The sequence below is a fragment of the Rhinichthys klamathensis genome, unplaced genomic scaffold, assembly GCF_029890125.1.
Source record: "Rhinichthys klamathensis goyatoka isolate OS25496 unplaced genomic scaffold, OSU_Roscu_1.1 h1tg000562l_1, whole genome shotgun sequence".
Lineage (NCBI taxonomy): Eukaryota > Metazoa > Chordata > Actinopteri > Cypriniformes > Leuciscidae > Rhinichthys > Rhinichthys klamathensis.
Genome location: NW_026607028.1, coordinates 387,501 through 413,411, shown reverse-complemented (window position 1 = coordinate 413,411; position 25,911 = coordinate 387,501). Strand labels below are relative to the sequence as shown.

Here is a 25,911-nt window from a genome sequence, read left to right as displayed (position 1 = left end):
CGTTTCAGCGCTGACTCAGGAATGCAGTTGCAGCTTCATGGTTTTGTCTCTGGTTTCAGACCCGTAAAACTGGCGGATCCGTGTTCTACGACATCCACTTCTGGCTGGGCTCGATGTGTTCGGTGGACGAACAGGGATCCGCCGCGGTCTACGCCGTTCAGCTCGACGAGTTCCTCGGCTCTTCTCCGGTCCAACACCGGGAGGTTCAGGCCCACGAGTCCAGCATCTTCTGCGGATACTTCAAACAGGGCATCATGTAGGAGTCTCTCTCTCACACACACACACACAACACATATACACACACACACACACACACACACACACACACACACACACACACACACACACACACACACACACACACACACACACACACACAGCTTTGTTTTTGTGATATATGAGGACATTCCATAGGCGTAATGACTTTTATACTGGACAAACTGTATATTCTATCCCCCTACACTGCCCCTATCCCTAAACCTACCCATCACAGGAGACATGCTGCATTTTTACATAAAAAAAACCCATTGTTTTTTATGTTTTTTAAGCTATTTGAAATATGAGGACACATGCAATGTCCTCATATATCACGTGTAAGTTGTAATACCAGTGTAATATGCATGTCATTATACACATTTGTGTCCTCATTTATCACAAAAACAAACACACACACACACACACACACACACACACACACACACACACTCACTTATTTTAGGTATGATCAGTACTGAACACTGATGAAGAACTGAACTCAATGATCAGTGGTGTGTTTCGTTTGAGTGTGTGTGTGTGTGTGTGTGTGTGTGTGTGTGTGTGTGTGTGTGCGTGCGTGCGTGCGTGCGTGTGTGTGTGTTTTAGTGCATGAAGACAACAGATATATGTGTTTATATCCAGTTATAAGTCAGGAGGAGTGTCATCAGGAATGAGCCATGTGGAGACGAACACGTACGACATTCAGAGGCTTCTGCACGTGAAGGGGAGGAGAAAGGTGACCGGCACTGAGGTGAGGATCTGGCACACACACACACACACACACACTTCCTCACAACACAGCAATAGTTCCTCTCAGGACCTTCAGGACAAGAATGTCCCCATTGAAACCCATCAAAAAACTGCCATTTTTAACCCTGGGCCATTTAAATATAAAATAATGCCATCTTTGTTAATAGGCTCATTCTGTTGGCAAGGCTTCAAAATTTTAGAAAACAATACTATTTTTTCCCAGACGGGCCATTTCCTCAGGTTTGGCCTGTAAAGCAAATACTCACTGTATTCCTGTTTTCTGCTTCTGCATATTATAGAGCCAGTTGGATAAATTATGCAGTGATAATTGTGTGTGTGTCTTGTAATATTTGAGAGAGAAAAGCTCTGGGTTTCACCTCATCTAACGGGGGAATCTGGCCCTGCGCTCACACACACTCACACACTCACACACACTCACACACACACACACACTCTTACTGAACGCTCACACACTCACACTGAACGCTCACACACTCACACTGAACGCTCACACACTCACACTGAACGCTCACACACTCACACTGAACGCTCACACACTCACACACACTCTCACTGAACGCTCACACACACTCACACACTCACACACACTCTCACTGAACGCTCACACACACTCTCACTGAACGCTCACACACTCACACTGAACGCTCACACACACTCACACACACACTCTCACTGAACGCTCACACACTCACACTGAACGCTCACACACTCACACACACACTCTCACTGAACGCTCACACACTCACACTGAACGCTCACACACTCACACTGAACGCTCACACACTCACACACACACTCTCACTGAACGCTCACACACTCACACTGAACGCTCACACACTCACACTGAACGCTCACACACTCACACTGAACGCTCACACACTCACACACACTCTCACTGAACGCTCACACACTCACACTGAACGCTCACACACTCTCACTGAACGCTCACACACTCACACTGAACGCTCACACACTCACACTGAACGCTCACACACTCACACTGAACGCTCACACACTCACACACACACTCTCACTGAACGCTCACACACTCACACACACACTCTCACTGAACGCTCACACACTCACACTGAACGCTCACACACTCACACTGAACGCTCACACACTCACACTGAACGCTCACACACTCACACACACTCTCACTGAACGCTCACACACTCACACTGAACGCTCACACACTCACACACACTCTCACTGAACGCTCACACACTCACACTGAACGCTCACACACTCTCACTGAACGCTCACACACTCACACTGAACGCTCACACACTCACACTGAACGCTCACACACTCACACACACTCTCACTGAACGCTCACACACACTCACACACTCACACACACTCTCACTGAACGCTCACACACACTCTCACTGAACGCTCACACACACTCTCACTGAACGCTCACACACACACTCACACACACACTCTCACTGAACGCTCACACACACTCTCACTGAACACTCTCACACACTCTCACACGCTCTCACACACACTCTCACTGAACGCTCATTTGTTGAGATATCAACCTCACATTTGGAGCACAAGTTGTTTAGATTCATGGCTTTGATTTTCTATCAGTGTTAGAGTTCTAAATGTTTCATAAAATATACATTTTATATAAAATAATGTTCTAAATAATTTTCATAAACAAACCTATATAACTTTTTATTTGGTTTTACTTTTTAAACTTGTTTTACTTCAACAATAATCTGCAGACGGTTTTTCTTCAAACTTCACATTTTTATGACAGGTTTTTGGCTATGGACCTGTGTTTCACTCTTAATTGATGCACAAGTGTTAAAATCATTCAGACTATAATTCTCAGGCTATAAATGATGAAATATTGTGCAGGTGGAAATGAGCTGGAAGAGCTTTGACACTGGGAGCGTGTTTCTGTTGGATCTGGGAAAGACCATTATCCAGTGGAACGGCCCGGAGAGCAACACACAAGAGCGTCTGAAGGTTGGCAGCTTATATGTATATATATACTGCATATATATAGAGAGATCATGTTTAATGCAGTTTGTGGTGGTCTCTCAGGGCATGATGTTGGCGAAGGACATCCGGGACCGTGAGCGGGGCGGTCGGGCAGAGATCGGCGTGATCGAAGGAGACGCCGAGGCCAGATCTGCTCTGCTGATGGAGGTTATGGTGGACATCATGGGTGAAAGGCCCTCAGAGCTGCCCCGCGGGACGCCCGACGAGATCTCGGACCGGGAGCAGATGAACAAGCTCACGCTCTATCAGTAAGAGCCCGCACACACACCGTCCTGCTTGGAAACATTACATGTGACCCTGGACCACAACACCAGTCACATGGGTCAGTTTGTGGAAATCGAGATTTACGCATGATCTGAAAGCGGGATAAATAAGCTTTCCATCGATGTATGGTTTGTTAGGATAGGATTTGGCCGAGAGACAACTATTTGAAAATCTGGAATCTGAGGGTGCAAACAAATCGAAACATTGAGAAGATCGCCTTTAAAGGTGCAGTGTGTAATATTTAGGAGGATCTGTTGACAGAAATGCAATATCATAAACATAACTGTGTGTTCAATGGTGTATAAAGAGCTTACATAATGAAGCGTTGTGTTTTATTATCTTAGAATGAGGCGTTTCTCTCTACACACACCGCGGGTCCGCTTACACCGACATGTTTCTACGGTGGCCCTGAGCGGACAAACACGTTTCGTCACTATGTTGTTCTCCGTGTAAAGAAGCTGCTAAAGTCAGCGAATAAAACACTGACACAATGATGAACGAGTAACAATAATATTCACAATAACATTGTTTTACTAATAATTAAGTAAACATCATTTCTTAAATGATCTTTGTAAAGAAACCTCATTGGTTAACTGGCTCCTCTCTGCTGTCTCAGATGACGACATCACTTCCTGTCGGCCACCGTAACTTCTGTTAGATGCAATTCACAACCTGACCACTAGATGCCGCTAAACATCACACAATGCACCTTTACAGTCCATTTATGTTGGCGATTGTGCTGCATCCACTCACGGAAATAAACATTTTATATATTTACGGTAGGAAATTTACAAAATATCTCCGTGGAACATGATCTTTACTTAATATCCTAATGATTTTTTGCATAAAAGAAAAATCGATAATTTTGACCCATACAATGTATTGTTGGCTGTTCATGCGACTTGTGACTGGGTCTGTGATCAGGGTCACAAATATCATTTATCACTTGATTGATTAATTGGCTCAAATGTTTAGTACGAGTGAATCTAACTCATCTCAAACTCTGAAGTGTGTCCGATGCGAACGGATCGATGAAGATCACTGAGATCGCAACCAGTCCACTCACACAAGACTTGCTGAATCACGATGTAAGTACACGGTTTCCACAAAAATATGACTGTTTTCAACACTGATAATAATCATAAATGTTTCTTGAGCATCAAATCATCATATTAGAGTGATTTCTGAAAGATCATGTGACACTGAAGACTGGAGTAATGATGCTGAAAATTCAGCTTTGATCACAGGAATAAATTACACACACTTTACTATATATTCACAAAGAAAACAGTTTTAAATTGGAATAATTTTTCACTGTTTTACTGTATTTTCACTGTATTACTGTAACAGTTGCAAACTCTTCCTGGGTCTCTCCGTCTGAGTCTGACTCCGGCTCAAACATGTGAGGCTGCACTCGCTACTGGGTGTTATTGACATTTTGCCTGAGAGAAATTCGGCTGTTATGTTCTAGTATCTGAGGCTCGTGTAAAGGCTCCGCCCTCTTCTGAACGGAGGCGGAGCTGCAGCTCATTTGCATTTAAAGGGACACACACAAAAACGGAGTGTTTTCCCTCGCATCCAAAAAGGGGAAATTTGACAAGCTGTAATAAAAAATCTGGGTGGTGTTTTGAGCTGAAACTTCACAGACACATTCTGAGAACATCAGAGATTTATATTACATCATGTGAAAATGGGCATAATAGGTCACCTTTCGTAAACCTTCACATCTATCTATCTATCTATCTATCTAGGACTGTTATATTTTGGATCAGGGGGGAATGTCAATATTTGTGTGGAAGGGAAAGAGGGCCAACAAGGCGGAGAGACAAGCAGCAATGACTCGAGCTCTGGTGAGTTTATTCCCTTCATTAATTCAGCTGATTCATTACAGGTTACACTTTATTATACAGTCCACTTTAGACATTCTCCTGACTATGAGTAACTGTGTACCTACGTGTCAACTATAGTCATTATATAGGGTTAGTAGAATAAGTTGAGCTGTAGTTGCACAGTCAGGAGAATGTCTGAAGTTTCACATGCAAGTGTTGTGTGCTAATGTGACTGATTCTGCAGGAGTTCATTAAACTGAAGGGATATCCTCTCAGCACTAAAGTGGAGTCTCTCAGTGACGGAGGGGAGTCGGCTCTGTTTAAACAGCTCTTCACGAGCTGGAGGGTCCGAGAGCAGACGACGGGTCTGGGCCGAACACACACCGTGGGGAGAATCGGTATGTGCCTCACACACACACTTTCAGGGGAAGGCCTGTGTTTTAATGTCTTTAAACCTCAGTTACACTGACCTTCTGTTTGTAATCTCCCCATTATAGTTTATATTCTATTTCACTGTTCCAGACCGCCAGAGACAGTCAATACATGGTGGAAGAAGTCGCTATATTTATCTCTGATATTAACCCACTGGTTGACCAGGGTTGTTTTCTAGGCGTTATGGCTGCTTCATGTTCCACATGCTGAAGTCCTGTGGACCTCATGGATGCCCATGTGTAATGCCCTGCCTGTCTAGGCATCGAGCATCTCAGGGAGGCTTTAACTGACCATTGCCCGGAATGTAATTTGATGCCGTTGAAGGTTAGGCAACAAAGGTTCGCAAAATTTGAACCTGAAGTTCAAGATTTTTTGGCACCATTAAAAACCAAGGTTCGGACTGGTAGCAAGCGCTCAGCTAGTAAAACTGAAGGGCCTCAGGAAGAAGCAGACCCCGGACTACACTATCCCACCTGACCACACTATCCCACCTGACCTATCTAATGCTGTGCAGGGCATTCAGGCTTCGTTGGCGAAGTCCTTTCCTTCTGCTACTCAGAGCACACCATGAGAACGTCTGTGCTTAACCCCTTGTTGACCAGGTTCGAGCCAGCAGCTGAATGTCCTAGGGATGAACTGGACACATTATCTCTGGCAGCCTCAGATTCATTCGTCGCTGATGAGTAGGACCGTTCTACACCCTGGAGGAGACTTCTGCTGTGCATGCCCAGTCTCAGTGCTCTCATAGTGATGAGGGTTCAAGCCAGGGATGGAAATTAACTTTTTTGTCCACCGGCCACTGTGGCTGGTGGATTTCAAAATCTACCAGCCACTCAATGTTTTTACCAGCCACTTTCTTGTTTTTAACCGACAATGTGTAACTGCATGTGAAAATGAATACTACAAGAATACTTAAGCAGTTTATTTAATCTCAAGTCTCAATGAAATACTGACATTTTCTCTTTCTCTCACCCTCGGCCTCATCCACCTAATCTGTCATTTATTTTTGTTTTGATGATAAATTGAGCCAGCCTCCAAAAGTAATTAACCTGTCCTGTGATTTTTTTTCTCTCACACAACACTCTCCAGACACGGATTTATGAGCTATAGTATGTTGGTTGCCTTTACATTAGAATAATATTTAATATAATCTAGATATGAAATGGAATAAATAGCATTCAATACAAAATGAATATGTCTCATATATTGAAATCAAGTTTTATGTGATAAAATATTTGCTTTGTTGTGCATTAGAACCACATCAGGCATTTAGTACAAAATAATTTATTGAAGCATCCCGATACTTCACCACGTGACAGCAGCTAGGCTCCTGATTGGTTAATGCGGCGCGAATTGACGCTAAAGTTCAGATTTTTCAACTCGGGCGGCAGACGCGAATTTGCGTCAAACGCGTGAATGCACAAAAGCACTCAATAAAATCATGCGCGCGGAACGCGTCAGACGCTCGAACTTGCCGCGCGAATGAGGCGTATTCGCATCTACCACGGCGCGCTCTACACCTCATTCGCGCCGCAGGAATTTTTTACGCGCGTAACGCGTCTTTGCATTGACTTAACAATGAAATCACTCGCGCCAGACGCTCTATTCTCGTCTGGTGTGAACGCACCATGATGTTTTCTCTGCAGACCTCTACGCCTGCGATGTAACGCCACATTTTGTTTGAAGGTGTGCCTCCTCTAAAAGTGTCCGCCGTCCGGGTGAAACAGTATGCTATTTTTATTTACCCGCCACGGTGGCCGGTAGGTGAAGCGAGTTTACCCGCCACAACACAAAATCACCCGCATTTGGCTGGTGGCGGGTGCTAATTTCCATCCCTGGTTCAAGCATTCAAGGTGCTGGTTCTTCAGTGGCATTTTCATTGCAAGACACAATCAAGTTGGCCCTTGCTAAGTTGAATTTGGACCTTCCTTCTCCATCACTGGGGCCTTCAAACCTCTTGCGTCGTCCGGTTGTCCGACCAGAGGATTTCCTGATACCAAGCTGTCCTGATTTTACTGATGTTGTTTTTTCAGTAACTATCAGGGAGACACATTCTGGTAAGGACGGACACCACCACAGTGGTATCTTTAATCAATCACCAAGGCCCACCAGGTCCCTGCCCTGTCTCCAGTTGACAAGAAGGCATTTGTTGTGGGCAAACAAGCACTTTCTTTCAGTCAGCAACTAATAATAATAATAATTCATTACATTTATATAGAGCTTTTCTCTGCACTCAAAGCGCTTTACATGGAAAGGGGAATCTCCTCATCCACCACCAATGTGCAGCATCCACCTGGATGATGCGACGGCAGCCACATTGCGCCAGAACACACACACACACACACACACACACACACACACCAGCTTACTGGTGGAGAGGAGACAGAGGGATGAAGCCAATCAGTATATATATATATGGGGATAATTAGGAGGCCATGATGGACAGAGGCTACTGGGCAAATGTGGCCAGGACACCGGGGTTACACCCCTACTCGTTTCGAAAGACATCCTGGGATTTTTTGTGGCCACAGAGAGTCAGGGCCTCGGTTTAACGTCTCATCCGAAGGACGGTGCTCTTTGACAGTATAGTGTCCCCGTCACTATACTGGGGCATTAGGACCCACACAGACCACAGGGTGAGCGCCCCCTGATGGCCTCACTAACACCTCTCACAGCAGAAACTAGTTTTCCCAGAAGGTCTCCCATCCAGATACTAACCAGGCTCAACCCTGCCTAGCTTCAGTGGGCATCAGTCTTGGGCTACAGGGTGATATGGCTGCCGGCTCAACTCAAATCCCCGGTCGCTGCAACAGTGTAGCAGACGTACTTTCCCGTTTAGAGCCGAGACTAGGGGAATGGTGTCTGCACAAGGAAGTTGTTCAGTCAATTTGGAGGAGGTAGGGAATAGTGGCCGTGGTCCTTATCGCCAGCAGGACAACGACTCGTTGTCCGCTATGGTTTCCAGCGCAGGAGGAGGAGGGTTCATTGGGCCCACGAATGAATGAATGAATGAATGAGGCATTTATATATAGCGCTTTCATATGTACTACTTTACACCCAAAGCGCTTTACAATCATATCAGGGGTTCTCTCCTCAACCAGCACCAGTGTGCAGCATCCACTTGGATGATGCGACGGCAGCCACAGTACAACGGCGCCAGTGCGCTCACCACACACCAGCTATAGTTGGAGAGGAGAGAGAGTGATAGAGCCAATTCAGTGGATGGGGATTATTAGGAGGCCATGATTGGCAGGGGCCAATGGGTGGAATGTGGCCAGGACACCGGGGTTACACCCCTACTCTTTACGAGAAGTGCCATGGGATTTTTAATGACCACAGAGAGTCAGGGCCTCGGTTTAACGTCTCATCCGAATGGCCAGCGCTTCTCCTCTATGTCTTTCCCCCAATTCCTCTCATTCGGTCCGTCCTGAGACAGGTGCAGGAGAAGCATCACAGGCTCATTCTAGTGGCTCCTTGTTGGCCAGCAATGCCTTGGTTCAATCTCTTATCAACTCTACCAACGGGGCCGCGTCACCCCTGCCACCGGGAAGGATCTGGCCCCTGGGGTTGAGAGGGTGCTCTCTCAGTGTTCAGCGGGAGTAAGGAATACGTTATGAGTGCTAGAGCACCTTCAACACGTCATACGTCACTGTTTGTCTCTTAGTGCACAGATCGTGCCCTCGACCCAGTTGATTGTCCCATCAGTGTGGTGCTGGACTTTTGTAGTACTTTTCTTGGATACTGGACGTTCTCCAGCCACACTTAAAGTGCTTGTGGCTGGCCTGTCTGCTTATCGGGATCCTATGGAGCAGGTGTCAATTGGTGCAAATGGGCTAGTGGCTTTTCTCAAAGGAGCCGTACGGCTAAAGCCACCAGTACGGTAAGTGTGTACCCTGTGGGATTTATGGGTGGTGTTGGACAGTCTGTGTTCAGCACCTTTTGAACCTATTAAACAGGCAGATGTTAGAAGCCTTTCTATGAAGACAGCATTTCTGTTAGCCATAACATCAGCCAAAAGGGTCGGTGAGTGTCCACAGTATCTGTGTTTTTAAGGTGGAATAAATGACGACATGTAAGTTTGTGAAGCCGTTTGTGTTTCCGTTCCCCATTTGAATGATTGACTCTCCTTCCCTGTTTGGATTCTTATCATCTTCTTCCTGTTTGGATTCATGATTCTTGTTTTGTTCACATCATTCCTACATGTATTTTCTGTGTTTGTGTGTTCATTTAATAAACTATTGCTCAACATTTCCATATCTGGCTTCCTAATCCAGCTGTCTAGTAGACTAAGGAAGCTTGTTCCCCCTTCGTAATTAAAAAATACACAATTTAAATGCGACTTTTTGTCTTACAATTCTGATTTTTTTTTGCAGTCATATACGAATCACACAGTTAGCTAAAAATTTATTAATTTAAACAATGTAATAGTTTAAGGCGGAAACAATGAGCTCATTGAAGTAATAAATACATGTTTGTTAACAAATGATTATGACATATAGAAAATTGTAGCATTGTGTCTTGTTTAATGACAGATCTATCAAAATTATGTGAATTTTTTAGCAAATGTCTGCCAATGAGGTCAGAAAAAAATACTTAATTCAAAGGGAAAACATTATTATTTTTCTGACCCCAATGGCCCAAATATTTGTTTTTGTTTTAGGCAAAAATTCACTTAATTTTGATGCATTTTTTCAGAAAACACTTAATATCTTCAGTAATTTTGCTTCTACAGTAAATGTATTTTGATTTAAGAATGTTTGTATTGGAAAACGAGACAAAATCCTGAGGAAAACCCTGGCTTTTTGCAGTGCACCAAATGTATTTTGTAGAGGAGTGTAAAAATGTGACATGTGGAGATGTGTAAAGTGTTCAGCTCACTTACTTAAAAAATGGAGTAAACCTGTTGCCTTAAAATTATTAAGTAAATAAACTCAATACTTAATTGAAAAAAAAAAGTTATGTGACCCTGACAATTCCACATTACTTATTTTTTTCGATTAAGCATGAAGTTTATTAACTTAATCATTTTAAGGCAACGGGTTTCAGCAAAAGAAATGTAAGTTAAGTCAACTGGTCACTGTTTACAGTATGGTAGTTCTGCTCTACATGCAGCTGTGATGTTCATTTCATGAGGTCGTTAATCTTTGCTGTTTCTTCTCATTAATCAGCTGATGTCCCTCAAGAGAAGTTTGATGCCAGTCGGATGCATGTGATGCCCGATGTTGCAGCGCAAGAGCGTATGGTGGATGATGGCAGCGGACAGAAGCAGGTAAAGAGGATTACTAAGATCTGATCAGCTAACAGGTGGACTCTGCAATCAGAACACGAGATAATGGGTGATAGAAATAGACATGAGTCTTCTCCATCCTCAGGTGTGGCGCATTGAGGATTTGGAGATGGTGGAGGTGGATCCTGAAATGCATGGATACTTCTATGGAGGAGATTGCTATCTGATTCTGTACAGCTATGATGTTAATGGCAGGAGAAGCCACATCCTTTACATGTGGAAGGTAAAGTAACATTTCCCTCATGCATGTAGAACAGAGGAAAGAGTTTTATATTATTAACCCTTTTACACCCTGAAGGCATTTAATGATTTCACATCTGAGTGGCATACTTAAAAGTATGATTTATGACTCTACAAAAAAAAAGTTATCATCAAGTGCACGGTCTCATTTGATAGAAAACCTTTCAAATTTAAAAAAAAAGAGAGGTTCATTTTTGGAGGTTCTTATATTACATCACTGCTGAGAAAACCAGCATATTTTGTTATTATACGTGGTTCACATGATGACTATTAGAAAGCATATTCGGAATGTCGTAAAATCAACTTTGGGCTTATTTATAATCATGTCAACTGCATCTGAACCAAATTTTGTGTTGATATCTCAAAGCAATCAAACGTTCTGGCGTTTGGTTGCACATGAATGATGAAAGTAACCCTATGGTTCTCTCCTGCAGGGCCGGCATGCGTCCCAGGATGAAGTGACGGCCTGTGCGTATCAGTCCGTGACCCTGGACCAACAGTACGGTGGCCAGCCGGTTCAAGTCAGAGTCTGCATGGGGAAGGAACCGCGACACTTCATGGCCATTTTCAAGGGCAAAATGGTGATCTTTGAGGTAGTGAAGCACTTGCTGTCTGTCGTAACTCAAGCATTAATTGCACTAAATGGTATATCTAGATATAATAGTTCTGTGCTCAACTACTATCTTTTTACTTTTTAACTTTCACAGATATGGCCTTAATACACCAAAGTGACATTCCGTAATCATATTATAAGCAAAATTGACTTTTAATGAATCATTTGCTGCAGAAAGCGGTTCAACTTTTAATCCCATTGAAACGACACAACCCAATCAACATGTTTTTTTTTAGTATAGATCTGAACTTAATTGGTCGTTATTGACGAATTTGGTCTTGGTGGACTAGATCTGCTACGCTGCTGCTGCAGAGCAAGTATGGACTTGCTACTGCTAATAGATACACAGACACACTTCTGTGAGAATGTAAGATCTGCTGCTGCTGCATAAATAGTCTTACATCAATCCGTAGCAGATCTGAGTAGGTGGGGCTGGGGAGGTGGAGGGGTTCAGAAGACAGATCTGGGCAGGTGGAGGGGTTCAGAGGACAGATCTTGGCAGGTGGAGCTGGGGAGGTGGAGGGGTTCAGAGGACAGATATGGGCAGGTGGAGGGGTTCAGAGGACAGATCTTGGCAGGTGGAGCTGGGGAGGTGGAGGGGTTCAGAGGACAGATATGGGCAGGTGGAGGGGTTCAGAGGACAGATCTTGGCAGGTGGAGCTGGGGAGGTGGAGAGGTTCAGAGGATAGATCTGGGCAGGTGGAGCTGGGGAGGTGGAGAGGTTCAGAGGATAGATCTGGGCAGGTGGAGGGGTTCAGAGGACAGATCTTGGCAGGTGGAGCTGGGGAGGTGGAGGGGTTCAGAGGACAGATCTGGTCAGGTGGAGCTGGGGAGGTGGAGGTTCAGAGGACAGATCTGGGCAGGTGGAGCTAGGGAGGTGGGGGGGTTCAGAGGACAGATCTGGGCAGGTGGTGCTTGGGAGGTGGAGGGGTTCAGAGGTCAGATCTGGGCAGGTGGAGCTTGGGGAGGTGGAGGTTCAGAGGACAGATCTGGGCAGATGGAGGTGGGGAGATGGAGGGGTTCAGATGACAGATCTGGGCAGGTGGAGCTGGGGAGGTGGAGGTTCAGAGGACAGATCTGGGCAGGTGGAGCTGGGGAGGTGGAGGGGTTCAGAGGACAGATCTGGGCAGGTGGAGCTTGGGAGGTGGAGGGGTTCAGAGGCCAGATCTAGGCAGGTGGAGCTGGGGAGGCGGAGGTTCAGAGGACAGATCTGGGCAGATGGAGGTGGGGAGATGGAGGGGTTCAGATGACAGATCTGGGCAGGTGGAGCTGGGGAGGTGGAGGGTTCAGAGGACAGATCTGAGCAGGTGGAGCTGGGGAGGTGGAGGGGTTCAGAGGACAGATCTGAGAAGGTTGAGCTGGGGAGGTGGAGGGTTCAGAGGACCGATCTGGGCAGATGGAGCTGGGGAGATGGAGGGGTTCAGAGGACAGATCTGAGCAGGTTGAGCTGGGGAGGTGGAGGGTTCAGAGGAACGATCTGGGCAGGTGGAGCTGGGGAGGTGGAGGGGTTCAGAGGACAGATCTGGGCAGATGGAGGTGGGGAGATGGAGAGGTTCAGATGACAAATCTGGGCAGGTGGAGCTGGGGAGGTGGAGGGTTCAGAGGACAGATCTGAGCAGGTGGAGCTGGGGAGGTGGAGGGGTTCGGAGGACAGATCTGAGAAGGTTGAGCTGGGGAGGTGGAGGGATCAGAGGACCGATCTGGGTAGATGGAGCTGGGGAGATGGAGGGGTTCAGAGGACAGATCTGAGCAGGTTGAGCTGGGGAGGTGGAGGGTTCAGAGGACCGATCTGGGCAGGTGGAGCTGGGGAGGTGGAGGGGTTCAGAGGACAGATCTGGGCAGATTGAGCTGGGGAGATGGAGGGGTTCAGAGGACAGATCTGAGCAGGTTGAGCTGGGGAGGTGGAGGGTTCAGAGGACCGATCTGGGCAGGTGGAGCTGGGGAGGTGGAGGGGTTCAGAGGACAGATCTGGGCAGGTGGAGGGGGTCAGATGGCAGATCTGGGCAGGTGGATCTGGGGAGTTGGAGGGGTTCAGAGGACAGATCTGGGCAGGTGGAGCTTGGGAGGTGGAGGGCCAGAGGACAGATCTGGGTAGGTGGAGCAGGGGAGGAGGAGGATTCGTAGGACAGATCTGGGCAGGTGGAGCTGGGGAGGTTGAGGGTTCATAGGACAGATGTGGGCAGGTGGGGGGTTTCAGAGGAGAGATCTGGGCAGGTGGAGCTGGGGTGGTGGAGGTGTTCAGAGGACAGATCTGAGCAGGTGGAGGGTTTCAGAGGACAGATCAGGGCAGGTGGAGCTGGGGTGGTGGGAGGTTTCAGAGGACATATCTGGGCAGGTGGAGCTAGGGTGGTGGAGGGGTTCAGAGGACAGATCTGACCAGGTTGAGCTGGGGAGGTTGAGGGTTCAGAGGACAGATCTGGGCAGGTGGAGCTGGGGAGGTGGAGGGATAAGAGGACACATCTGGGCCGGTGGAGGGTTCATAGGACAGATCTGGGAAGGTGGAGCAGGGGAGGTGGAGGGTTCAGTGGACAGATCTGGGCAGGTGGAGCTGGTGAGGTGGAGGGTTTAGAGGACAGATCTGGGCAGGTGGAGCTGGGGAGGTTGAGGGTTCATAGGACAGATCTGGGCAGGTGGAGCGGGGGAGGTGGATGGGGCTCAGCGGACAGATCTGGGCAGGTGTAGCTGGTGAGGCGGAGGGTTCAGAAGACAGATCTGGGCAGGTGGAGGGTTCAGAGGAGAGATCTGGGCAGGTGGAGCTGGGGAGGTGGAGGGATCAGAGGACAGATCTGGGCAGGTGGAGCGGGGGAGGTGGAGGGTTCAGAGGACAGATCTGGGCAGGTGGAGCTGGGGAGGTTGAGGGTTCATAGGACAGATCTGGGCAGGTGGAGCTGGGGAGGTGGAGGGATCCGAAGACCGATCTGGGCAGGTGGAGCAGGGGAGGTGGAGGGATCAGAGGACAGATCTAGGCAGGTGGAGCTGGGGAGGTGGAGGGTTCATAGGACAGATCTGGGCAGGTGGAGCTGGGGAGGTGGATGGGGCTCAGAGGACCGATCTGGGCAGGTGGAGCAGGGGAGGTTGAAGAGTTCAGAGGACAGATCTGGGCAGGTGAATTCGGGGAGGTGGAGGGTTCATATGACAGATCTGGGCAGGTGGAGCTGGGGAGGTGGATGGAGCTCAGAGGACAGATCTGGGCAGGTGGAGCAGGGGAGGTGGAGGAATCAGAGGACAGATCTGGGCAGGTGGAGCTGGGGAGGTGGAGGGATCAGAGGACAGATCTGGGCAGGTGGAGCTGGGGAGGTGGAGGGGCTCAGAGGACAGATCTGGGCAGGTGAAGCTGGGGAGGTGGAGGGTTCAGAGAACAGATCTGGGCAGGTGGAGCTGGGGAGGTGGATGGGGCTCAGAGGACAGATCTGGGCAGGTGGAGCTGGGGAGGTGGAGGGTTCAGAGGACAGATCTGGGCAGGTGGAGCTGGGGAGGTGGATGGGGCTCAGAGGACAGATCTGAGCAGGTGTAGCTGGGGAGGTAGAGGGTTCAGAGGACAGATCTAGGCAGGTGGAGCTGGGGAGGTGGAGGGTTCAGAGGACAGATCTGGGCAGGTGGAGCTGGGGAGGTGGAGGGATCAGAGGACATATCTGGGCAAGTGGAGCTGGGGAGGGGGAGGGTTCATAGGACAGATCTGGGCAGGTGGAGCGGGGGAGGTGGAGGATTCAGAGGACAGATCTGGGCAGGTGGAGCTGGGGAGGTTGAGGGTTCATAGGACAGATCTGGGCAGGTGGAGCTGGGGAGGTGGAGGGATCCGAAGACCGATCTGGGCAGGTGGAGCAGGGGAGGTGGAGGGATCAGAGGACAGATCTAGGCAGGTGGAGCTGGGGAGGTGGAGGGTTCATAGGACAGATCTGGGCAGGTGGAGCTGGGGAGGTGGATGGGGCTCAGAGGACAGATCTGGGCAGGTGGAGCAGGGGAGGTTGAAGAGTTCAGAGGACAGATCTGGGCAGGTGAATTCGGGGAGGTGGAGGGTTCATATGACAGATCTGGGCAGGTGGAGCTGGGGAGGTGGATGGAGCTCAGAGGACAGATCTGGGCAGGTGGAGCAGGGGAGGTGGAGGAATCAGAGGACAGATCTGGGCAGGTGGAGCTGGGGAGGTGGAGGGATCAGAGGACAGATCTGGGCAGGTGGAGCTGGGGAGGTGGAGGAGCTCAGAGGACAGATCTGGGCAGGTGAAGCTGGGGAGGTGGAGGGTTCAGAGAACAGATCTGGGCAGGTGGAGCTGGGGAGGTGGATGGGGCTCAGAGGACAGATCTGGGCAGGTGGAGCTGGGGAGGTGGAGGGTTCAGAGGACAGATCTGGGCAGGTGGAGCTGGGGAGGTGGATGGGGCTCAGAGGACAGATCTGAGCAGGTGTAGCTGGGGAGGTAGAGGGTTCAGAGGACAGATCTAGGCAGGTGGAGCTGGGGAGGTGGAGGGTTCAGAGGACAGATCTGGGCAGGTGGAGCTGGGGAGGTGGAGGGATCAGAGGACATATCTGGGCAAGTGGAGCTGGGGAGGGGGAGGGTTCATAGGACAGATCTGGACACGTGGAGCAGGGGAGGTGGAGGGCTCAGAAGGCAGATCTGGGCAGGTGGAGCAGGGGAGGTGGAGGAGTTCAGAGGACAGATCTGGGCAGGTGGAGCTGGGGAGGTGGAGGGTTCAGAGGACAGATCTGGGCAGGTGGAGCAGGGGAGGTGGAGGGGTTCAGAGGAAAGATCTGGGCAAGTGGAGCTGGGGAGGTGGAGGGTTCATAGGACATATCTGGGCAGGTGGAGCTGGGGAGGTGGAGGGATCAGAGGACAGATCTGGGCAGGTGGAGCTAGGGAGGTGGAGGGTTCATAGAACAGATCTGGGCAGGTGGAGCAGGGGAGGTGGAGGGTTCAGAGGACAGATCTGGGCAGGTGGAGCAGGGGAGGTTGAGGAGTTCAGAGGACAGATCTGGGCAGGTGAATTTGGGGAGGTGGAGGGTTCATAGGACAGATCTGGGCAGGTGGAGCTGGACGGAGCTCAGAGGACAGATCTGGGCAGATGGAGCTGGGGAGGTGGAGGGTTCAGAGGACAGATCTGGGCAGGTGGAGCTGGGGAGGTTGAGGGTTCATAGGACAGAGCTGGGCAGGTGGAGCAGGGGAGGTGGAGGGATCAGAGGACAGATCTGGGCAGTTGGAGCAGGGGAGGTGGAGGGATCAGAGGACAGATCTGGGCAGGTGGAGCTTGGGAGGTTGAAGGTTCATAGGACAGATCTGGGCAGGTGGAGCTGGGGAGGTGGAGGGATCCGAAGACAGATCTGGGCAGGTGGAGCTGGGGAGGTGGAGGGATCAGAGGACAGATCTAGGCAGGTGGAGCTGGGGAGGTGGAGGGATCATAGGACAGATCTGGGCAGGTGGAGCTGGGGAGGTGGATGGGGCTCAGAGGACAGATCTGGACAGGTGGAGCTGGGGGGTTGGAGGGTTCAGAGGACAGATCTAGGCAGGTGGAGCTGGGGAGGTGGAGGGTTCAGAGGACAGATCTGGGCAGGTGGAGCTGGGGAGGTGGAGGGGTTCAGAGGACAGATCTGTGCAGGTGGATGGGGTTCAGAGGACAGATCTGGGTAGGTGGAGCTGGGGAGGTGGAGGGATCAGAGGACAGATCTGGGCAAGTGTAGCTGGGGACGTGGAGGGGTTCAGAGGACAGATCTGGGTAGGTGGAGCTGGGGAGGTGGAGGGGATCATAGGACATATCTGGGCAGGTGGAGCTGGGGAGGTGGAGGGGATCATAGGACATATCTGGGCAGGTGGAGCTGGGAAAGGGGAGGGTTCAGGTGAGGGTTCTGGTTCTGGTTCAGGTGAACTCTGATAGTCCTGCAGGACCATCTTACAGCAAACACTGAACCAGACTGTTTAAACGTTGAGCAAGCAATCTCATTTGCTGCAGAATCAGCAGAGGCCAATCCGCTTGTGCTATGCAATGATAATGTGATTGCTTGTAGATCGATCAGCCTGGAGTTTCATGACTGAACTAGATATATTTTACAAAATAATTTGATCTCTAAAATTGCTAGAAAATCCAAGCCATATGTCTAACCAAGTTGTGTTCCAAATTTGAAGTTGATATCACAAAAATTGAGCCGGTAAAAGGCTTTAAAGGGGGGGGGGGGGGGTGAAATGCTATTTCATGCATAGTGAGTTTTTTACACTGTTAAAGAGTTGGATTCCCAATGCTAAACATGGACAAAGTTTCAAAAATTAAGTTGTGCGTTTGATTGAGTATACGGTCCTAAGGGCACTTCTCTCGGAAGGGCGCGCGCGCAGCTGTAGAGCGATAGCCGTAACCTATACCCATCAAAGCGCTGTGCATCGGCTGCGCTGCAATATGTCACCAAAGAAGTGTGTTTTCGGTTGCCAAGGCAAGACAACACTGCACAGATTCCCAAAGAATCAAGCGTAAGGGACCAGTGGATGGAGTTTGTTTTTCCAGAACATCAACACAGTTGTGCAAGTGTTCTTGTTTGTTCCATGCATTTCGAGGATGATTTTTTTATAAACAAGGCCCAGTTCGAAGCCGGATTTGCTAATCGTTTAGTTCTCAAGGATAGAGCAGTCCCAACACTAAAGGTTAACGGTCTTGCGTTGGAACCGCAGGCGGTGAGTAGAACTGCTTCAAATATCTGTGTGTGTCTATTGGCGTGTAACTTAAGCACAGCAAGTAGGCTAAACAACATGATCACGTGTAGTTAATGTATCTATGGAGCATGCGATGTATGGTGTGTGTTTGTTTAAATACATTTGTTTAGGTGGCGTCCTGCTGTAGTTGTTGCTGCTGCTGCTCGTCATCAGTTTCAGCCTCGGGATCTGATTCTGGATCAAAAATGTATGGCTGAATTTGATTGTTAGCCATTGTTTGTTTTAGGATGTCACAGCTTCCAGACTCTCTCGGCGTAAAAGCTTCGCGCGCTCGTGATTATTTAGCTCCGCCCACACGGCACGCCTCCACCCGCTCTGCTTTTTCTGGAAAGACTCGGTACAGCCTATCTTTCTTTTATAACTATAATAAAACTAAAGACTTTTTGGAGATATGATGGATGCAATATTACTCTATAGGTACTCAAGATTAACATGAGATTGACTGAAACTGAGTGTTTCACCCCCCCTTTAAAGTAGCGTTTCCATGGTAACACAATGTCCAATTTCAAAACGACAATGTTTATTAAAATATTTGATGGAGAAAAAAGGCAATGAAGCAAAAGACAAACCTGCTTAAAGGAACCTGACTCTTAACAGGCTATGCTATGTCAAAACATATAAGAATTGTATTGATTAAGCTGATTTTAATTGAGTAAAATGAACAATCAACAAAAAATTACTTAGTGTAATGTTATATAATCACTATTCAACCTACTGAATCCCTTGAGATTATGCTTATTTTGGATACCTCAACATCCTTCATCATGCAAAAAGCATCATAGGTCAAAGGCATCCATTCGAATGTGAATAAATTCCAGGTTTCTGAAATTGCTGTTGTTTTCTAATAAATAAAGTTCCTTTGTTTCCATTGTAGGGAGGGACGTCCCGAAAGAGTGGCCAAGAGCCGGAACCCCCTGTGCGCCTGTTTCAGATCTGTGGCTCTCGCCCAAGCAATTCAAAAGCAATAGAGGTTCCAGCTCTGTCAGGCTCTCTCAACTCCAATGATGTCTTCCTTTTAAAAAGCCAGAATGGCGTCTACCTGTGGTATGGCAAAGTACGTAGTCTTCCTACAGAAGTTGAATAACCAATAGTATTTTAATGGAAAAACACTCAGCAGCGATCACAAAGTCCAGCACTACTCTTCACATAATGGGCATTCACACCGGAGGAACCTCTTCATCATTCCTAGAACTATTGCTAGAAGTTTGCGGATGTCGGCGCGTTCGCACCGCAGGAACTAGGAATGATTTTAGTTCTAGGAACTCCTTTTGGAGGAACTAATTTACTCCTACTTCAGAGTCGCTCTAAACCAGCACTATAGGAACTACCAGTGACTTTAGTGTTCTCTGATTGGCCGAACGTACGCGAAACACCAGCACCTACCATTATTAAAAAAGCAGTGTAAACGCACAGATTATAGCCTACATATTTACTCCAGAAACTAACTCTACGAACATGTAAAACAGTGATAGATGGAACTCTCAACCTTTACGCTGAGGAGAAAATCCAACACAGCTTTGAGGAGACCAAGAGAAACATGATTATGTATTTCTGCTCAGCAACACTGGACATCAACCACACGGCAAACGCTAATAACTTTATTACTGTCTACTTTCTATGTATAACAGTTCATTCTAATGACGTATTCGACAGGACTGTTAGACAGATCGTAAACTAATGAACAGGAGAACGCGAGCACTGTGAGCTTAGTCGTTCTCAACGCCGTCACAATAAACGTCACAGCAACGAGCGAGTCTTACGTCACTTCAGGGAACCACACTGGTGGATAGTTCCTATAACTGAGTTGCTAGAGCTATCCGGTGCGGAAGCCCCTATAATGGACATTTTTGGGAGAGCAGTACTAACCTCTTGATAACCTCTCAGGGCTCCAGTGGTGATGAAAGAGCCATGGCTAAAGAGGTGAGCTCCTTCATTCAGCGAGGCTTGTCTGAGCAAATCATGGCTGAGGGACAGGAACCAAATGAGTTCTGGGAAATCTTAGGTGGAAAAGGACCATATGCAAGCGACAGAAGGTATACGGAACAAAGTGTTGTGTTAATAGATTCAATGGGAAATAAGTTCTATTCTTGGCTGTTGATCTCACTTCTTCTCAAAGATTACAGATGGTTACTTTCGATCATCAACCACGCCTCTTCGAATGCTCCAATAAGACGGGCCAGTATATTGCGACTGAGGTGACCCAGTTCGCACAGGATGATCTGAGAGAGGATGACGTAATGCTTTTGGACACATGGGATCAGGTAGAGCAACACATTTTGAACTAAAACTATACATTTCAATTGCAATGAAAAATTAGGTTTGGTGGCTACAAGCCTTGATATGCTCATGGTGAAGTTCTTTTTCATTCTTCATTTAAGGGTAAAAAGAATTAGAAACACCTTTGCAGCAATATTCTGTTAGTGAACATCCCAACGCCGCCCACATTTAGATGAATAAGTTCATATGTGCTGCACTATCCACTCAATAACAAAATAAACAACACAGAAATGTTAAAAAAAAAACAGCAGTTCAGAAAGCATCTGATAGCGATGTGTTTGCAGCAGCTCTGAGATTCCAGTCACTTTTATTCAGACAGCACTTTATACAGTAGATTGCTTTAAAGCAGCAGGTTTACACATGAACAACAGTGTCAGTGTCTCTTTCAGTTAGAATCACAACTTCAGTTTCTACTATAAATCAGCTTTCCAGTGTTTATACCTGTGGAAGGCGGAGCCTCAGAGCCACACCCACCTATTATATCATCACCACTGCACTGACCAATGGGAGTGCGAAGGCGTTTACCAGCCTTAGCAAACTATTCCAGAAAGTTTACTTTGGCAAGCTGTTTCAAACTCCAGATAAACTTTGTTTTGGCCTGATTTTATTTGAAATGACGTCACATCAGTTCGTTGAGTATATTGGGACTTTTAAGGGTGATATCCCAAAAAATGTTACTTTCAATATCCTAACATCTAGATAATAATAATACAATCACTGCCATAACAATAAAACATTTGATCTTTGAACACTTTTAAATAGGGGTGTCCCGATCCGATGACGCGATCGGAAATCGGGCCCGATCACTTGGTTTCAGACTCGATCGGAATCGGACGTTACCTCCCGATCAGGACTCGGATATATGTAAATTAGGGGTGTAACGGTACATGTATTCGTAATTATTGAACCGTTTCCGAGGCTTCCGGTTCGGTACGCATACAAACCGAACGATTCCTAGGACCATTTTTCCTGCAGACAAAATCCGCGCTAGCGCGATCACCACAACGCTGCGCAACATCAAATGGCAAACGTAATGAAAGCGGAACGAAACTGCGCTGCTCATTATATTGCGCTTAACGGACCATTATCAGTTCGGACCAGCAACATCTGTGCAGCGCGAGATCAAGCGACACTGTGCTTAGAGATCCAGTGAAGAAAACATTTGAATTCGCCACTGAAGTAATAACATCGCTGCGAGATCTAGAGAAGCATTCACATTTCTCCGTTATTATTAACCGTAGATCTCTATTAGATCAAACAGCGCTGACGTGGGAACCAGGAGAAACATTGTGCCGTGAATGAACATGGATTAAATGTTGCACTTCAAAACTCAAATATTATATAAATATATATTTAAATGTTATTTTTAATGTGATTACCAAAACATTATTTGTTCATCCTTCAAAGATTACCCCCATTTATAAACCTGAAACTTTCAAGATGTAGGAAAACTCAAACTTATTTAAAAAAGTTTTTCTTTTAATAAATAGGAAATTTCTATGGCATTTCTTTCTTTTTGCTGTATCGTATCGAACCGAACCGCACATTTTGTGAACTGTTACACCCCTATATATATTCTCATTATTTTTTTATACACTTTTAAAACATTTTTATTTTTTGTTTACATGCCTGCCGGGTATTTTAAGTTGAGTTGCATTTGTTTTTATATTAGACTTTTTCTATATTTACTGTTGCAGTAAAGTCCAAAAGTGAAGATTTTGTTATTTATTTCTTGATTGTTCAAGCTACCTCACAGAAGTGCTCTGTTTGTTAACAGAGTTGTTGAATGTTAAAATAAGGTGAATTAAATAAAAAATAAGGAACATCCTGGATCTGTTTTTTCTCTCTTCTTTATTCTTTTTTTATCTATTATATAAGTATCGGATCGGATCGGGACTCGGTATCGGTAGATACTCAAAATCAAATGACTCGGACTCGGACTCGAGGGCAAAAAAACCTGATCGGGACATCCCTACTTTTAAAACCTTGCAGTCCTTACTTCAGCATTTGGTTCTTCTATGTTTTTATATGGATAGGAAATAAACTCCAGGTTTTGTTGGTCAATGGCTCAGTCTATTTCAGTTCCTCAAAATAGCAACGGTCCATCAATGCTCCTGAACACACTCCTGGTTCTCAGACCAGCAGCGCATGGGCCACAGATGGGCACAGATGCATTTGCTATTTTAACAACGTGGTGCAGGACGAGAAAATGAAAACTGCGTCGGGCTGAAACTAACTAAACACACTTGTGTCGAGCCTGGCGCTGCATTGCACCGAGTGTGTGATAGGGCCCTTGATCTTTAAACACTTGTAAAACCTTGCAGTCCTTACTTCAGCGTTTGGTTCTTCTAGGTATTTCTATGGATTGGAAATGAAGCAAATGATGTGGAGCGTCGGGAATCTGTGACAACATGCCAGGAATACCTGCGGACTCACCCTGGATCCCGAGACCCCGACACTCCTGTAATGATCGTGAAGCAGGGCTTCGAGCCTCCTACCTTTACTGGGTGGTTCACTGCCTGGGACCCTACCAAATGGAGTGTAGGTTTGATTTCCATTGAAATAACATAGTGAAATATGAATAATGTGTTCAAGCATACTAAGGAGTCATTCTCTGCAGATGAACAACCTCTAACTCTTTTATTCTTGCATTAGGGTGGCAAAACCTATGAGCAACTGAAGGAGGAGTTAGGAGAGATTACATTGCCAACTAAAGTTGTTTCTGTATGATCTTATCTACCCTAGAATATAACAAACTTTTCAGTCCATATTTACATGATTTGCATAAAAGATTTGCATAAAATGTTCATTTCCCCTGACAGGAATCCTCTGTTGAAGAGAATAAAAGCATCACACATTATCCACTGGAAATGCTGATGAACAAACTGGCTGGGGAACTGCCTGAGAATGTGGACCCCGCACACAGAGAGGTGCGTTACGCTTTATTATATCACAGCTTTCCGGAGCTCAAACAGACACTCAAGCAGCACTAGTTGGTGCTTTTGAAAAAACCTGCTTTTGCTCTGAATCAGGAGTGATCAGCTGAAGTTCCAAAAGATCCGGTCTCTATATTCCCTTCCCAGCAGAGATCCGGACAAGAGTAGAGTTATACATTTCCATCTTCAGTAGTACTTCTTCAAAACCTTAAACAGCCATAATAACCATTAAAGACGAGGATATTGGGTCCCGAGAGCCAAAGCAGTGGCGTCTGTGTTCTGGCTGGAGCCAAGCCATTTCAGAACCGGATCACGGTCCACTATTTGTGGATTCCTGCTCTAAATCAGTCTCCCAAATCTAGTGCAAAAAAATTATTTCTCACTGAGTCTTTTTGACTTGTTTTACAGTATGAATTGCAAAACATTCTTAAATCAAGACACATTTACTTGAGAGGCAAAATGACTGCAGATATCAAGTCTTGTGTGATGAGGTTCGTAATGTGGAAGAAGGAGAAGACAGGGTTGGCTTCGAGGAACTCACAAACTCTTTATTCTTTCCCAAAATACGGCATATGCAGAATGCGGCCGGAGGATTTTGTCCTTGAGATGCTGAGAAGTAGCCGGTGGCCCGAACAACCCGAAAGGAAGCGTAACAAATTAGATTAATCCAAACGGCGTAATGAAGGCTGTTTTTTTCTTTAGATAGAGGAGATAAGAGGATCTGCCAAAAACCCTTTCGTTAGATCCAGTGTTGAATAAAAATGAGCTGTATCAAGCAATTCATCAACACGTCACACGGCATTGGATACTCGTCGAATTTTGAAATGCTTGTAAATCTCGTATTCTTTTAAGAGACGAGACGGTGAGGAGGAACAACGATTTGAGTGTCAGAAACTTGAGTGGAAACTCCTCAATAGGCTCAAAGGGAGCAAGCCATGGCCAGATCAAATGCGTTACCCTAGTGTGTACTACAGGCCTCAGTGTACCATGGAGGAAACGTGTTATTAATAGGTCACTCCCTAAAGACATCCACCCAACGGGATGTGCAACTCTGGCTTTAAGGCAGATGGGGATAACCCTGCAGAGAACTGCTCCACCACAGGACCCACTGGGCAGTTTTCGAGCTAGCGACAGGTCTGCGCCCCGGCTTTGGGAATCAGGGATATACAGTCAGACCAACATTTCTCACATTATCACAGTTTATTTGCTAATTGCTATAGTTTAGAAAATGGTAATAAAATATGAACAGAACTCAGAGTTATCAAATCTATTTCACTGGTTTTGTCCGTCCTTCTGTTAGACTCTCACACATGAATTATGTTGAATATCTGTCAGCTGTTAAATTTAACTACACAATTAGATAATACCAGTTTAGCTCAACCAGTGACCAAGCAATGCTTCATGTTGTTCAGTCTGTGGTGTAAAAAGGTCATTAGCAATTAAAGAAAAAACATGGAAAACATGGTCAGGTCAAAGTGTCTGAATCCTTTTTGGTCCCAAATGTTTATAAATGTTACTGGTAGTCACTGTATGAAGAGTTTTTGGGTATAATATGTCAGTTTATTTTATTTTGCTCTCCTCACTTACATAAATGAACTATAGTGTCCTGCACACACTAGTAAAAAAAATATCAAAAATGATATCTGGTGTCTGAATAGTGTTTGGTTTGACTGTAAGCCGCTCTGAGTGAAAGCCTTTTCCCTGAGACCACAGAAAGATTTGGTGCGCCAGTTTGCAAATGTCGCTTGCTTAGTTGGGGACACTTAATATTCAACAATATTATTGATCTCCTGCATTGACACCATTATATGAGAACTGAGCTGAGCTGGACGATGACATCACGGTTTACTCCAGAACGGCTATATGTATAAATGACCTTAATTAATAACTTTTTTACAACAAAAATGAACCATCACTGAACTTACTGAAGCTGGACTGTGACGCTATTTTCTTCTGGAAACAAACTTTGTTGCATTATTTTCCTATTATCTCTGTAAAGCTGCTTTGGTAAATGGTAAATAGACTGCATTTATATGGCGCTTTCACAGACCCAATGGCCACCAAAGCGCTTTACATTTTGCCTCTCATTCACCCATTCACTCACTCATTCATACACGACGGCGTATGAAACACTCTGTGTTGTAAAAAGTGCTACATAAATAAAGGTGACTTGGCTTGGCTTGGCTTGGCTTGGCTTGGCTTGGCTTGACTCGGCTAGACTTGGCTTGGCTTGGCTTGACTCGGCTAGACTCGACTTGGCTCGACTTGGTTTGGTTTGGTTTGGTTTGGCTTGACCTGGCTT

The 25,911-nt window shown here is 46.5% G+C and overlaps 1 protein-coding gene across 1 annotated transcript in view; it reads left to right on the top strand.

Annotated features, from left to right (window-relative positions):
* The window catches only part of avil (advillin), a 32,722-nt gene that overhangs the window by 4,018 nt on the left and 2,793 nt on the right, over nt 1–25,911 (top strand). The window contains exons 4-19 of the mRNA XM_056239418.1: nt 60–256; nt 898–1,006; nt 2,899–3,009; nt 3,088–3,293; nt 4,319–4,397; nt 5,061–5,159; nt 5,383–5,536; nt 10,739–10,839; nt 10,943–11,080; nt 11,532–11,690; nt 19,271–19,450; nt 20,281–20,429; nt 20,513–20,657; nt 23,026–23,214; nt 23,329–23,397; nt 23,496–23,603. Coding sequence (XP_056095393.1) covers nt 60–256; nt 898–1,006; nt 2,899–3,009; nt 3,088–3,293; nt 4,319–4,397; nt 5,061–5,159; nt 5,383–5,536; nt 10,739–10,839; nt 10,943–11,080; nt 11,532–11,690; nt 19,271–19,450; nt 20,281–20,429; nt 20,513–20,657; nt 23,026–23,214; nt 23,329–23,397; nt 23,496–23,603 — 2,193 coding nt within the window. The remainder of the gene's footprint in view (nt 1–59; nt 257–897; nt 1,007–2,898; nt 3,010–3,087; nt 3,294–4,318; nt 4,398–5,060; nt 5,160–5,382; nt 5,537–10,738; nt 10,840–10,942; nt 11,081–11,531; nt 11,691–19,270; nt 19,451–20,280; nt 20,430–20,512; nt 20,658–23,025; nt 23,215–23,328; nt 23,398–23,495; nt 23,604–25,911) is intronic.